Here is a 14,952-nt window from a genome sequence, read left to right as displayed (position 1 = left end):
TTGACAGACCTATAAACCAGTGACCTGGCCGCCCAAGCACCACAGCGTCCTGTATGCTGAGGCTTCCAAGTCCCCACAAATCTGATAGGCCCGTCGGATACAGAGACCCTGATGCTCGCTCTGTCCCCCCGCGTCAAGGTGCTAAGCTTGATGAGAGTTTGCAGAGTCTCAATTTTTTACCCATAGGTGCTGGTGAGTGTACATCTCATGCAGCTGATATGGCTGGTAGGGTGCTAACCCACCAAATGGTTGCTGTCAGGAAATCCCTTCCGAATGAAATAGATTACAAATTCACTTTACTTTACTCTGGGTTTAGAGCAAGGACGGACATCTTTATATATTATACTTAGAATATATACAAAACTTTTGTAGTATTCTATGTCATGTTTCTTCCTAAATGACAATAACACTTTATATTATTCCTCTTGACAGATGAGCTGTATGTCAAGTGCAGTTTGCACTTGCTTGAGTCACTTGTGTCAGGGCCCCAGAGGGTAAGGATACTATTGATTCTCCTTCCGGGCTTTGAATTCCTCCCTTGTTGTCCTCACCTCTGCTTGCTGTTCTGGGGTTAGTGCGGCCCACTCGTCTGCAGGTAGGTATTGGTACTTCTTTTTCCCTGTTCTGTCCTTGGTTGTTTTCGGGGGGAACTCCTGGGAGGCCCCCCTTTTGTCAGATAGCATTTTAACTTGGTCATACAGCATACATTCGATACGTAGCTGGTCTTGTGACCATGCTGCGCATCGGGCTGCCAGTGGGTTACCCCCTGGGACTCCTCTGAGTAGCTTTTCAAGCAGTGAGCATGATCCTTGCATAGGTGTTCCATTCATGACTGATTCTGCTGCATCATTGAGAGACATGCTCCCGCCTCGCACCTGTGCGATTAGTTTCTCCACCATCTTATACCCTGGATCTTGACCGGGGGTCCTTACTTCTCTTTCCATCAGTTGGTCCATTGAGGCCCTTTCGGGGATCTCTAGTCCTTTGAGATGTCTCAACATGCGAGCTAGCGTCTCGTGTGCTTGTATCTCCTGAGCGAGCATCTGCTGCGCCAGCTTCTCATGAGCTAGCATCTGCTGCGCCAGTTTCTTCTGAGCTACCCGTGCCAGCTTCTCCTGAGCTAGCATCTGCCGCGCCAGCCTCTCCTGAGCTACCCGTGCCAGCTTCTCCTGGGCTAGCATCTCCTGGGCTGGCTTCTCTTGTGCTAGCTCCTCCTGAGCTAGCTTCTGGCGTGCCAGCTCCTCCTGAGCTAGCATCTCTCGTGCTAGCTCCTCCTGAGCTAGCTTCTGGCGTGCCAGCTCCTCCTGAGCTAGCATCTCTCGTGCTAGCTCCTCCTGAGCTAGCTTCTCTCGTGCTAGCTCCTCTTGAGCTAGCTTCTCTCGTGCTAGCTCCTCCTGAGCTAGCTTCTCTCGTGCTAGCTCCTCCTGAGCTAGCTTCTCTCGTGCTAGCTCCTCTTGAGCTAGCTTCTCTCGTGCTAGCTCCTCCTGAGCTAGCTTCTCTCGTGCTAGCTCCTCCTGAGCTAGCTTCTCTCGTGCTGGCTCCTCTTGAGCTAGCTTCTCTCGTGCTAGCTCCTCTTGAGCTAGCTTCTCTCGTGCTAGCTCCTCTTGAGCTAGCTTCTCTCGTGCTAGCTCCTCCTGAGCTAGCTTCTCTCGTGCTAGCTCCTCTTGAGCTAGCTTCTCTCGTGCTAGCTCTTCTTGAGCTAGCTTCTCTCGTGCTAGCTCCTCCTGAGCTAGCTTCTCTCGTGCTAGCTCCTCTTGAGCTAGCTTCTCTCGTGCTAGCTCCTCCTGAGCTAGCTTCTCTCGTGCTAGCTCCTCCTGAGCTAGCTTCTCTCGTGCTGGCTCCTCTTGAGCTAGCTTCTCTCGTGCTAGCTCCTCTTGAGCTAGCTTCTCTCGTGCTAGCTCCTCCTGAGCTAGCTTCTCTCGTGCTAGCTCCTCTTGAGCTAGCTTCTCTCGTGCTAGCTCCTCTTGAGCTAGCTTCTCTCGTGCTAGCTCCTCCTGAGCTAGCTTCTCTCGTGCTAGCTCCTCCTGAGCTAGCTTCTCTCGTGCTAGCTCCTCTTGAGCTAGCTTCTCTCGTGCTAGCTCCTCTTGAGCTAGCTTCTCTCGTGCTAGCTCCTCCTGAGCTAGCTTCTCTCGTGCTAGCTCCTCTTGAGCTAGCTTCTCTCGTGCTAGCTCCTCTTGAGCTAGCTTCTCTCGTGCTAGCTCCTCCTGAGCTAGCTTCTCTCGTGCTAGCTCCTCTTGAGCTAGCTTCTCTCGTGCTAGCTCCTCTTGAGCTAGCTTCTCTCGTGCTAGCTCCTCCTGAGCTAGCTTCTCTCGTGCTAGCTCCTCTTGAGCTAGCTTCTCTCGTGCTAGCTCCTCCTGAGCTAGCTTCTCTCGTGCTAGCTCCTCTTGAGCTAGCTTCTCTCGTGCTAGCTCCTCTTGAGCTAGCTTCTCTCGTGCTAGCTCCTCCTGAGCTAGCTTCTCTCGTGCTAGCTCCTCTTGAGCTAGCTTCTCGCGTGCTGGCTCCTCTTGAGCTAGCTTCTCTCGTGCTAGCTCCTCCTGAGCTAGCTTCTCTCGTGCTAGCTCCTCTTGAGCTAGCTTCTCTCGTGCTAGCTCCTCTTGAGCTAGCTTCTCTCGTGCTAGCTCCTCTTGAGCTAGCTTCTCTCGTGCTAGCTCCTCCTGAGCTAGCTTCTGGGTGTTAGCACTGGCTTGTTAGCCGATGTAGTGCTAGTTAGCTTCCGTCTGGCTACGGCCAGCTCCTGGGTCTTCCGTCTAGCCAGCTCATGGGTCGCACCGTCTGGCTAGCTCATGGGTCTTCCGTCTGGCTAGGGCCAGCTCATGGGTGTTAGCACTGGCTTGTTAGCCGATGTAGTGCTAGTTAGCTTCGCCTTTCTGTGAACGGTCGTTTTGACTTCGCTTCACATCCAGTCTCCCATACTCACATACGGTATCTTTGGGCTAGGTAGCCATCCAGCTCGCCTTTCTGTGAACGGTCGTTTTGACTGCGCTTCACATCCAGTCTCCCATACTCACATACGGTATCTTTGGGCTAGGTAGCCATCCAGCTCGCCTTTCTGTGAACGGTCGTTTTGACTGCGCTTCACATCCAGTCTCCCATGCTCACATACGGTATCTTTGGGCTAGGTAGCCATCCAGCTCGCCTTTCTGTGAACGGTCGTTTGACTGCGCTTCTGTCTCTCTAAACTGCCAGACATTTTAGAGAGAGGGTTTTCTTTACCCCTTTTTTTTTTTTTTCTCTCTTTAATCCAATTTTGCGGGCTCAACCGCTCCACCAGCAATGCCCCCACTATGCAGATGCCTTTAATTTGCCACTGCTCTCCATCGAGGGCCCTACAGATCAATATCCTTTGACTGGTGTATTCTAAAACTCGGTTCTCCGTTTTTTTTTTTTTTTTCAATATTTCTAGTTTATTTTATTTTGGCTGTTATCTTACCGATCTCAGCCCTAACCCAGGGACGCCATGTTGAAATACAGATTGAATCAATTGACTGGTTAATGCTTTTCAGCTAAAATATATATATTTATATATGTATATGCTATGTACTGATAAGAAATACTAAGCATGTAGATGAGTGTTGTTTGCGGGTTCCGGTGTCTCTGTGTCCAGACTGACTCTGTCTTGTGTGGGACCTCGACCGTCTGAATCACTGCAGGGTCAGACGGTCGGTTCCGTTGAAGGAGGAGGAGGAGGAGGACAAAGAGGGCCGGGGAGTGCAAACAATGATTACGTGTTAGTACAGTGGTAATACTTATTAAAAAAGTAGTAATACAACCAAGCTTTCAAATGAGCAGTATTACAAGCCCTTTCGTAAAGTGATAATAATAATATTATTTTTATTACATGATATAATGGTTCTCCTAAACAAAATATTCGGTTTATTTCAAACAAGAAGAGATTAACAACTCTTCATGATTACATTTCATATCAACTGGATATCACAAGACCAGTGACTTGAAGTAATCTAGACAGAAATAGTAAATTGACTCGAGAACTTGGCGAGTTTAGCACCTCGCCGGGGGATATCGAGCGGCCGCAGGTTTATATCTCGAGTAGGTGATTGAGATGTATAGAGGCGACCTGTAGCTTTCAACACCGCGGTATCGCTGTTGCATCACGCTCACCGCAGAGTTAGGCTGAATACCGCGTCACCGCTGTTTTTTATCATAATAATAAAGTTGGCTTGCGGCTCTGCAGATATACCCTACTCGGTTCCAAGCGACCCTATTGGGTAGAAGTGGTACCAGAAAAGTCATGTGAAACATTGCAGACCACTGACTGGTCAGAAGAGAGACGCGTCACACTTTGTAGCCTCAGTCTGAACAAAAACAGAACGCCGGCGCCGCCATCTTTACTGCCTCGCTAAGGATGCATTTCATTCAGGATTTATTTGCGTCTTTGCGACAGAACCAAGTGCAATAAACAAAAAAGAATGGATTCACTGTGTATTCTGCCTTATTTATTGATGAAACAAAACCGACATCAACCCAATTTACCACCGAGCGGAGAGTTTAGTGTCACAACAAGATCGCTGATGTGTTAAGTTTGTTGTTGTTTTTATTAGCCTAATACTACCGTCAGCCGATATACACGAGAGGTAACGTTAAACCCGGGTTTGCTTGGTAGAATACACAATGAGGTAACGTTAGCTTTGGCAGAATAGACGCAACGAGAGTCTGGTTAATGTTGTTATTGATTGATTGATTGATTGATTGAAACTGTGTTAAACTCTGGCTTGCTGCAAGCCCTCGGACATCTATGCCCACGGAGCTTTCAGTGTACACAAGCGAGCGGCCCCGCCTGCATCCCCACACGGAGACAAACGGAGTAGTACCTGGCTGCAGTGGAAAAGGAACGAAGTACCAGGTGCCTAAAGCGGGTCGAGTCGAGTAGGTACTATGCAGTGGAAAAGCGCCATTAGACTAGAGGCAGGCTATAGGAGTAGACTACTAAAAAAAAAAAAAAATTATTCAAACTTTTTTTTTTTTTGGTGCGCACTGTGCGGTAATAACCGCGGCGGTAGGAAATATTTCGCAAATTCGTGCGGTAAGGAAAATATCAATACCGCGGCAGCTCTACTCCGAGGTACTTAAAGCTGTTCACTCTCTCAACCGGTGCCCCGTCGATGCTGAGGGGGCTGTAGTCCCTGACCCCCGACCTCCTAAAGTCCACAATCATCTCCTTTGTTTAGCTGACGTTCAGGGAGAGGCTGTTCTCTTGACACCATCCCGCTAGGACCTTGACCTCTTCCAGGTAGGCCCTCTCGTCGTTTGCAGAGATCAGGCCCACCACTACTGTGTCGTCAGCAAATTTGATGAGTGTGTTGTTGTTCCGCTGTGCCACACAGTCATGTGTGTACAGGGAGTAGAGGAGGGGACTCAGAACACAGCCCTGGGGGGCCCCTATGTTGAGGGTGATGGATGAGGAGGTGCAGTTGCCTGCTCTCACCACCTGGGGTCTGCCCGTCAGGAAGTCCAAGACCCACTGGCAGAGGTCATAGTTCAAGCCCAGGTCCCTGAGCTTGGCTATGAGTTTGGAGGAGACTATGATATTGAATGCTGAGCTGTAGTCGATGAACAGCATTCTCACATAGTTCCCCTGCCTCTTGTCCAGGTGTGATGCTGCTGTGTGCAGCACACAGGCTATGGCGTCCTCCGTGGACCTGTTGGGGCGGTATGCAAATTGCAGGGGGTCCAGGTTGGTGGGGAGGGAGGAGCAGATGTAGCCCTCTACTAGCTTCTCAAAGCACTTCATGGCTATGGAGGTGAGAGCTACAGGGCGGTAGTCGTTGAGGCAAGCAGGCTTGGATTTTTTGGGTACAGGGATGATAGTGGACTTCTTCAGACAGGTGGGGATGACAGCCTGTTCCAAGGACAGGTTAAATATGTCAGTGAATACCGGGGCCAGTTGGTCGGCACAGACTTTTAGGACGCAGCCGGGGATACCGTCCGGTATTAGAACCGGTTCTCGGTGCCCAACCCTATTCCTAATAGTATTCTTATGGCCTTTAAGGACCCCCTCAAAAACGAGATAGCATATCTCAAGGGGTTTATCCTTCAAATAAATTTCAAATTTCTTATTCAACATTAGCTTTAGAGGTCCTAAACTCTGGAACACTAAGTTCATCATTGAGGTCAACAACCTCCTTAACTATATTTAAAAAACAATTAAAATCTAATTTTATTTCATCATAAATCACCATCACATTAAGTTACTCCTGTGCATTAGTGTTACATCTACTGTATGGCTGCTTGTTTCTTTTTCCTCACTATATACGGTTAGTATGTTATTCTCCTCTCCTTTGCCCTCTTGTACTAAAAATAAAAATTATATTTGTTTCCGCTATAGTGTCGGCCTTATGTCTCTGCTCCTGTTTTGTAGTTTATTTTCAATCTAGACCATGCTTACATGTATTTCGTTCATATTGTTTATGGACAATGAGACAGGAGTGGAACTTTGTACAAGCCCTTTGGGCTTCGTTCCCTCCTAGCACTGTTTTTTTTTTAAATAATGTGCTAAATGAATAAATAAACTAAACTAAACTATGGTAATCCCTCTCCTGTCCACTCACCGGGTCCGTCATCATGGTGCGGAGGTGCGAGGCCAGGGCCAGCACGGCCAGGCAGTTGAAGAGCGCCCCGTTGACCACGGCGTACCAGAGGCTCTTGGAGGGCAGCAGCATGACGAAGGTGACCACGAAGTCGGCGTACAGCACCAGGAACCAGGTGATGAAGGCACACACCATGCCGCAGCCGTCCTGGATGAACCAAACCCTGTCTGCCTCGGCCAGGGCCACAGGGCCACCTCCCGCCGCAGCCTCCTCCCCGTCCAGCAGGGGGTGCTGCTGCTCCACGTCTCGCAGCCGGTGCCCTGAAGACATAGCGCCCCTGAAGGACAGGTGTGAATGAATGAAAACTTTATTAACAGATTGACAGACAATTCATAGTGACAGGCAGATGAGATGTTTTTTTTTCTTTTTTTTTTAGATTTCATGTATTTATATAAAGGGGTTCAGGCATTGTTACAGGTCTGTATAACTTATTGTCCAGATAGACTATGTGCCACACCCCTCCCTCCACAATCTCAACTGCAGTCTGGCCAGCCTCACAGACGAGAGTGGTTGCCAGTGGTTGACATTCCAAAGCGGGCAAATTGATTGGGTCTGAATATAGATGTGCGAGGAGAGACCTACATGTTCTGTCAACAACAACAGTGCAAACAAAGCGGGTTGCGCACAGGTATTACGCTTCTGTAGTGTGGTAGTGAAAGGGTTAACAGGTATTACGCTTCTGTAGTGTGGTAGTGAAAGGGTTAACAGGTATTACGCTTCTGTAGTGTGGTAGTGAAAGGGTTAACAGGTATTACGCTTCTGTAGTGTGGTAGTGAAAGGGTTAACAGGTATTACGCTTCTGTAGTGTGGTAGTGAAAGGGTTAACAGGTATTACGCTTCTGTAGTGTGGCAGTGAAAGGGTTTAACAGGTATTACGCTTCTGTAGTGTGGCAGTGAAAGGGTTTAACAGGTATTACGCTTCTGTAGTGTGGTAATGAAAGGGTTAACAGGTATTACGCTTCTGTAGTGTGGTAGTGAAAGGGTTAACAGGTATTACGCTTCTGTAGTGTGGTAGTGAAAGGGTTAACAGGTATTACGCTTCTGTAGTGTGGCAGTGAAAGGGTTTAACAGGTATTACGCTTCTGTAGTGTGGCAGTGAAAGGGTTTAACAGGTATTACGCTTCTGTAGTGTGGTAATGAAAGGGTTAACAGGTATTACGCTTCGGCTGGAAGCCAGGGTTGCTAAAGAATAAGCACAATGAGCACAACAGACACAGTTCTTGGTGGCTTCTGGGCGTTACTCCTATATGCCCCCTACCCTAGCCATGACAAGACAACCAGTTTAACCCTTTCACTACCACACTACCAAGGGTCAACTCTTTCACAACCACAATACAGAAGGTTAACCATTTCACTACCACACCACAGACGGCTAGTGGTAGTGAAAGGTTAACCTTCTGTAGTGTGGTAGTGAAAGGTTAACCGTCTGTAGTGTGGTAGTGAAAGGTTAACCTTCTGTAGTGTGGTAGTGAAAGGTTAACCTTCTGTAGTGTGGTAGTGAAAGGTTAACCTTCTGTAGTGTGGTGGTAGTGAAAGGGTTAACGGCTACAAGATGTTCAGGGTATATATATATATACTCACTTGAAATGTCAGTCTCTACTTCATAAAGGCATTATCTGATCTCCTCCAGCTACTTCATGGTGCATCAATGGCCTTTCAGGTTGCAAAGCTGAAAACAATGGAGGGAGCGAAACACAAATGGCATGAGCAGAACAGGTCAACACAGCCAAGTCAGAGCCAGCTAACCTGGTGGCAATTTATAGAAAACGGTATGTATATATATTATCAGTGAAGTGTACAATGATAGAAATCCGATCAATTGCACAACCTCTTTGAAGTGGCTAACTAGATTCAGCTCAAAAAAGGGACTAAACACATTTCGCAATTATGCCACAACAATGTGGAACGCCCTACCCACAGCCGTAAAATTATGTGAATCCCTAGTCCTACCCTCCTTCAAACCCGCTCGCAAAGAGCACCTATGGGTGGCTGCAATTAGAAACTGGCCCCGGGTAAATGTCCAAACCCCCCTGCCCCACCCACCCAACCCCCTCCAATGTACAGTTTCTTCCCCTTCTAATGTATATATTTTTTTATGAACTCTTATTTTGTATGTCTTGTATGTCATAGTACTGTCTACCTGTATGTCATATATATGTTATGATGAATTGAAAATGGGGTTCCATCCCTGATGTAAACAAGACGAATTGATTGAAAACTGTATTAACAGATTGCAGAAAATCTTAACAATTGTTTGTTTGTACAGTACAGTTGGAGCCTTTGTGTTTTTTTAATGAGATTTTGAAGATGTTGAGAATGTGCTTATAGGCTAAGGTGTTTCTTATGTTTTTATAGTTTGTGTGTTACTGTAATGTAATGTAATGTACTGTAATGTTGTAGGTTTGATTGATTGATTGAACACTTTATTAACAGATTGCAGAATGGGTACAATAAATACAGTACGGCTCAATACACACAATTGTTAAGGGGATGCAGACCAGAGAAAGACTTTCGTCTTGTTTACATCAGGGTCCCCCATTTTCAATTCATCAGGACATATCTATGACATACAGTACAGTTGTAATGTACAGTTTCTACGTCAAATGTATATACTCCCTTTTCTTGACTCCTTCTGTATCACAAACAGTACTGTATTTGCAAATCTGGTATGTCATAAATGTATAGATGTAGCAGTACTGACTATCTGTATGTCATGTATGTCATATATGTCTATATGAATTGAAAATGGGGGACCCTGATGGAAACAAGACAAACGTCTTTCTCAGGTCTGCATCCCCTTAACAATTGTATGTATTGAGCCGTACTGTATTGTACCCATTCTGCAATCTGTTAAATAAAGTTTTCATTCATTCATTCATACAGTACAAGACGGAGACATACAGATATACAGTAAGGGAGGATACAATCACTGCATGTTCGAGTTTCAGACAAGCAAGAAGAATCGTGTAGCGGCCTAAAAAGGCAGTCTAAGTTATACTGTAGTACAGCTAGAGTGACTTACACTAATATTATTATATGAACACAGTTAGCTGTGACAGGAGGTGTAACATAGCTAGCTAACGTCAGATCTAAATAGCATTCAAGTGTTTGTCGTTTGATCGTATATGTATATAGCCTACACAAATGGAAGCGATAGGTGGTAGTTTAATAAAAACAAACCACTGTGCTTGATAATTGTATACCACTGTCTAGTGTGCATGTAGTTAGTTCACATGAGCTAAATAGCTAACAACACTAACACTGTCCTCAGCTGTGACAGCAACAACAGCCATGGTCCCTGTGCCAATACATGATTTATTTCTTTACCATTTATTTACACAAATAATATCCAATTCCCTTACCATTTGACCACCCCCGGCAAGTTGTTGTTTCACATTTAAAATAGCTCAAATAGCATTCTTCTTACATGATGAGCGCCCATCATCTTTGTCATCATGGCAGCTTCGGCACGTAGCTTTACAGCATTCAGTGCTCTCTTCACTTCCGCCTGCGACAACAACAACACAACTTCCGGTCGGACCGCTTCAAAATAAAGGAACGATTCTGCACAAGTTTTGATTGATTGATTGATTGAAAACTTTATTAACAGATTGCAGAATGGGTACAGTACAATACAGCTCAATACATACAATTGTTTTTTTTATCTACTTTTTCTCCCATTTTCAAATTTTCTCCCATGATAGTATAAAACTGAGTTCTTTGGATTGATATGATGAGCCAGGAGACGAAGGTGAAGTCAATCGATGGTATTTATTGACACAGGAACACACAGAACGAGGAACAGTCCTGGAGACCACAGCCCTCCATGGGGGCTGTGTGGCTCCAGAATGATGACATAATCATGGTTTAAATACTATGTGGGTTCCAAATTTAGCGAGCCACTGGTTAATAAATAGATGATCAGACAGGCTTGGTCGTATATGGTCATATGTGGGGTTATATGTGAGCTGTTGCTGAATCTAATATGTCCATCTTTGCTCCTCTCACTCAGTGGCCTGTGGCCGGATACAGAGGTCACACAGGTCACACAGGTCAAGGTATTTTAGGTTCCTGGCTGGCGTCGTCACTCGACCTACTGGCCACATGCAGCGTGAGGGAGACGACCGGAAGAGCTTAGATAGAAGAGCTTAGAAGATATTAGATATTAATGATTATATTAATGAAATATCTATCACCCATCCCAATTTCGTATTGTCCAATTCTACCCTCCCCTGTCTCGAACGCGTCTATTCGAAGCCCAAACAATTCGTGCTTCTGCGTTCGAGTTTTGCGCTCTGATTGGCCACTGACCTACGCTATTACGCCCCCCTTATCTACGCCAGTTATCTACGCCACGAATAGACGCTACAGGGCAGCGTGGGGCTCTGAGAGTCACAGGGCAGGTAGTGGCAGGAAGCAGAGAGCCTTGCTACTACTAGCCGCGGAGCTAGTCTCTGTTTCACCTAACACGATTGCTCCGTGATCATAGCCATTCATGTCTAAAGCTAACCACTATTTGTAAAAGCCACAACCACGTTACCATATTTGTAATAATGTAAATCATTGTGTCGTTGTACATATTGTGTATATAACGTTAGTAGCTAAGTTAGCTTAGCTTGGTAGCCAGCATTCTCGAAACTCCTAACAATGCCCGATTTTAAATGGTTCTCTCCTCTTTGTATACCTTTGTCCTCACAAGTATTCTGCCAGGGAACTTATGAACACGACAATAGTAGTAGTTATAAGGTGTTTGAGCTTGTAACGTTAACGTTAGTTAGCTCATAGCTATCGTGGTAGCCCGTTTCGTGACTGATGCACCGACGCGGTCTCCCAGGTACTGCACAGCACCCTCTCGCACCTTGACCGTCAGAAGGGGGGCTATGTGAGACTCTTGTTCATTGACTACAGCTCAGCGTTCAACACCATAGTCCCCACCAGACTGGTGGACAAGCTGATCGAGCTAGGTCTGAGCTCCGCCCTGAGCGCCTGGGTACTGGACTTTCTGAGCGAAAGACCCCAGGCGGTCAGGGTGGGGGGTCAGACCTCCAACACCATCACCCTGAGCATCGGGTCCCCCCAGGGCTGTGTTCTGAGCCCCCTGCTGTACTCACTCTACACACACGACTGTGTGGCCAAGTTCAGCTCCAACTCCATAGTGAAGTTCGCAGATGACACGGTGGTGGTGGGGCTGATCTCGGACAACGACGAGAAGGCCTACCGGGAGGAGGTGGAGGTACTGGAACGCTGGTGCCAGGACAACAGCCTGCTCCTGAACATTGGCAAAACCAAGGAACTGATCGTGGATTATAGGAGAGGACAGCAGGAGACACACACACCACTGATGATAAACGGGGCTACCGTGGACAGGGTGAGCAGCTTCAAGTACCTGGGGGTCCACATCTCAGAGGACCTGACATGGTCAACACACATAGGCACAGTAGTAAAGAAGGCGAAACAGCGTCTCTACCACCTGAGACAGTTAAGGAAGTTCAGAGTATCGGGGAAGATACTCCAGTCCTTCTACTCAGGAGCTGTAGAGAGCATCCTGACCGGAAACATCACTGCCTGGTATGGAAACAGCACGGCACAGGACAAGAAGGCCCTACAGAAAGTGGTGCGCTCAGCCGAGCGTACCACGGGTATTGCACTACCCCCCCTGCAGGTTCTATACAACAAGAGGTGCAAATCCAGAGCCTGCAGGATAATGAAAGACCCTCACCACCCCAATAACAGCCTGTTTCAGCTGCTGAGGTCAGGCAGACGCCTGCAAATCCCAGCTACTGATTTGATTTGATTTGATTTGATATTTTTTATTTTCGTGTCTTACATACAGATGTATGCCCAGCCCATATGGGCTTACAAGACACATAACAATAAGTATATAATAATATACTTTACCAATTACTTAACAAATTACATAGACCAAGATGGCCATAAAAAAAGAAAAATACAAGAAAATACAATAAAACGTAATATAACACAAGCTGTACTCAATGTAAATAAACAGAAAAACAGAAAAACAAGGTGAATTCAAATACAATTATATAGGATACAGTGTGTTTTGTCTCAGGTGCCATGCCTTCTCCAAAAATCCTGCAAAACCGAAGATGTCCTCCACAAAAAAACAACTCAACATACAGCTCTCAGACTGCCAAAACAAATCTGGGTTTGCAATTTGAATTTTTTCAAATAAAGCCCTCCTCAAAGTGGTGTACAAAGGGCAATAAAAAACAAAATGATATTCATCCTCCACCACTCCCAGATCACACAGAACACACAGCCGCTCCTCCTCAGGTTTACCCTGGAATCTACCCACTTCCACAGCCAATGGCAGGGTGCCAGACCTCAACTGGGCACACAGAGACCTCCGTCTTCTCTTTAAGTTTAACATTACATAAGGTTCAGTAAAATACTCATTTTTAATTGCAATATATTTTCTAAGTTTAGGTTTTTTCAAAATCTCCACCTTCCACTTATCCTGATGGATTGTTGATAATTTTGTTTTAATTATGTGAACCTTACACTGCAAATTGTTCATAAAAATCATACTCAAGTCAGTAGAAGAAAAAATCATAGACATCTCTCTTGACCAGGGATGACCGTGTGCTCTGTCCCAATTAAAAATCTTTTTAGTCACCCTGCCATTTGGCAGCTGGACCAGGCGGTTCCATAACCTCACCATTTCACCCTTTTGCTTGACCAAGCAAGAATCCCACCCCATGTCCCCTTCTATAGCCCCTTTTGGTGTGTATTTATGGACTCCTAAAAAGTATCTTATGGCCCGGTTCTGGATCGCATTACATTCAGGAGCATCATCAAAACCCCATACTCCAGCAGCATAAAACAAAACAGAACCCACCATTGAATCAAATAATTGTGTATATGTTGAAAACCCAAGGTCAGTGCACACTTTCATTTTACTCAACACGCCCCCTAGCGCCCTTCCTGCTGACTCAGACATTATTTTCCTTCCTTCTATGAAGCACATGTACTCATTAAAGGTAAAACCAAGATATTTATAAGAATGTGTGTAAATCAGAGGCGTTGGTCCAAATTGAAACTTATGACTACTCTGCTGTTCGTGTTTTTTCCTAAAGTGCATAATCTGTGTTTTTTCACTGTTAATCGCAAGTCTCCATTTCATGCACCAAGAACTCATAATATTCAACATGTTTTGTAAATTTGCTTCATTTTCTGCAAACAAAACAATATCATCAGCGTACAATAAAATACTTAGGATTATATTATCTATTGGAATACCAAGATTGGCTTGCTTGATTTCTTGCGCCAGGTCATTAACATAAAGGGCGAATAAAGTAGGAGAAAGCACATCTCCCTGTTTTACACCGAATGGTGTGGGGAACCAGCCGGTCCTAACATCATTCAGCTGCAGACAGGCAGATGGGGCCTTATACAGGCTTTTGATAGCCTTATAAAATAGTCCATCAATACCAGAACAGATTAATTTATAGTCCAAAAGCTCTCTATTAATCCAGTCAAAGGCTTTTTTAAAGTCAACAAAACAAACAAATGTATTCTTGCCCTCGTCCAATCTGGCTCTCACCACCGATGATAAAACAAAAACATGATCAATACAAGCTCTCTTAGCCCTAAACCCATTCTGCTCATCCACCAACATTTCATTATATTCTAAGTATTTATTTAATCTATTATTAAGAACACTTGAGTATAATTTATAAACTGTACTGATCAAACTAATACCTCTGTAATTTAGTGGGACTCTAGGGTCAGCTTTTGCAGATTTGGGGATGGGCTTAATAATGGACTTGTTCCATATCGAGGGGATGGTGCCTGTGTTAAAACAAGTTTGATATAAACAGTGTAATACATTCAGCAGATAGGGAGTTTTAAGGACCTCGTTCGACAACTCCTCAATACCCATAGCTTTCTTCAGTTTCGCTCTGTCCACTACACTCTGTACCTCGTCTAACGTAATGTCACTATTTAATAATTCACAACCTGTAGGGCTATTGCTCATCCCAAGTTCGGCCTCACATTTTAACTTACATATTTCTGTCAGGAAACCATCATCAAATAAAGGGTGACTACTACAAGCATACAGACTACTATAGTCGGTTTCCCACTTTTTCAGAATCTGCTCAGTTTCAAAACATGATTCACCGTTATCCAATACAATCTCCATTGGGACTGTCTGGGTTTTTTTGGGGCCTAGTTTATTTCTTTCTTTCCAGAATTGCTGGGGATTACTGACTTGTAGTTGTTCTATATGGAGAGCTTGTCCTCTCTTGAAACGTCGTTTGAAAAATCTGAGTTTCTTATCAAATTTAGTTTGACAAGCTTTAAATTCATTCAGTAAGTCTCTTCT

General features: G+C 45.3%; 1 protein-coding gene across 1 annotated transcript in view; it reads right to left on the bottom strand.

Annotated features, from left to right (window-relative positions):
• LOC311244988 (palmitoyltransferase ZDHHC7-like) overlaps positions 1-10,105 on the bottom strand; it is a 33,922-nt gene extending 23,817 nt beyond the window's left edge. Inside the window, exons 1-3 of the mRNA XM_084334716.1 lie at positions 9,968-10,105; positions 8,187-8,274; positions 6,567-6,882 (exon numbers count right to left, since the gene is read on the bottom strand). Of these exons, the coding sequence (XP_084190842.1) occupies positions 6,567-6,875 (309 nt within the window). The 5' untranslated portion in view covers positions 6,876-6,882; positions 8,187-8,274; positions 9,968-10,105. The remainder of the gene's footprint in view (positions 1-6,566; positions 6,883-8,186; positions 8,275-9,967) is intronic.
• Between the last annotated feature and the right edge of the window lie 4,847 nt (positions 10,106-14,952).

Source organism: Notolepis coatsorum (genome assembly GCF_963971535.1).
Source record: "Notolepis coatsorum genome assembly, chromosome: 18".
Lineage (NCBI taxonomy): Eukaryota > Metazoa > Chordata > Actinopteri > Aulopiformes > Paralepididae > Notolepis > Notolepis coatsorum.
Note: the sequence above shows the minus strand (reverse complement) of the source record. Positions and strands in the feature narration are given on the sequence as shown.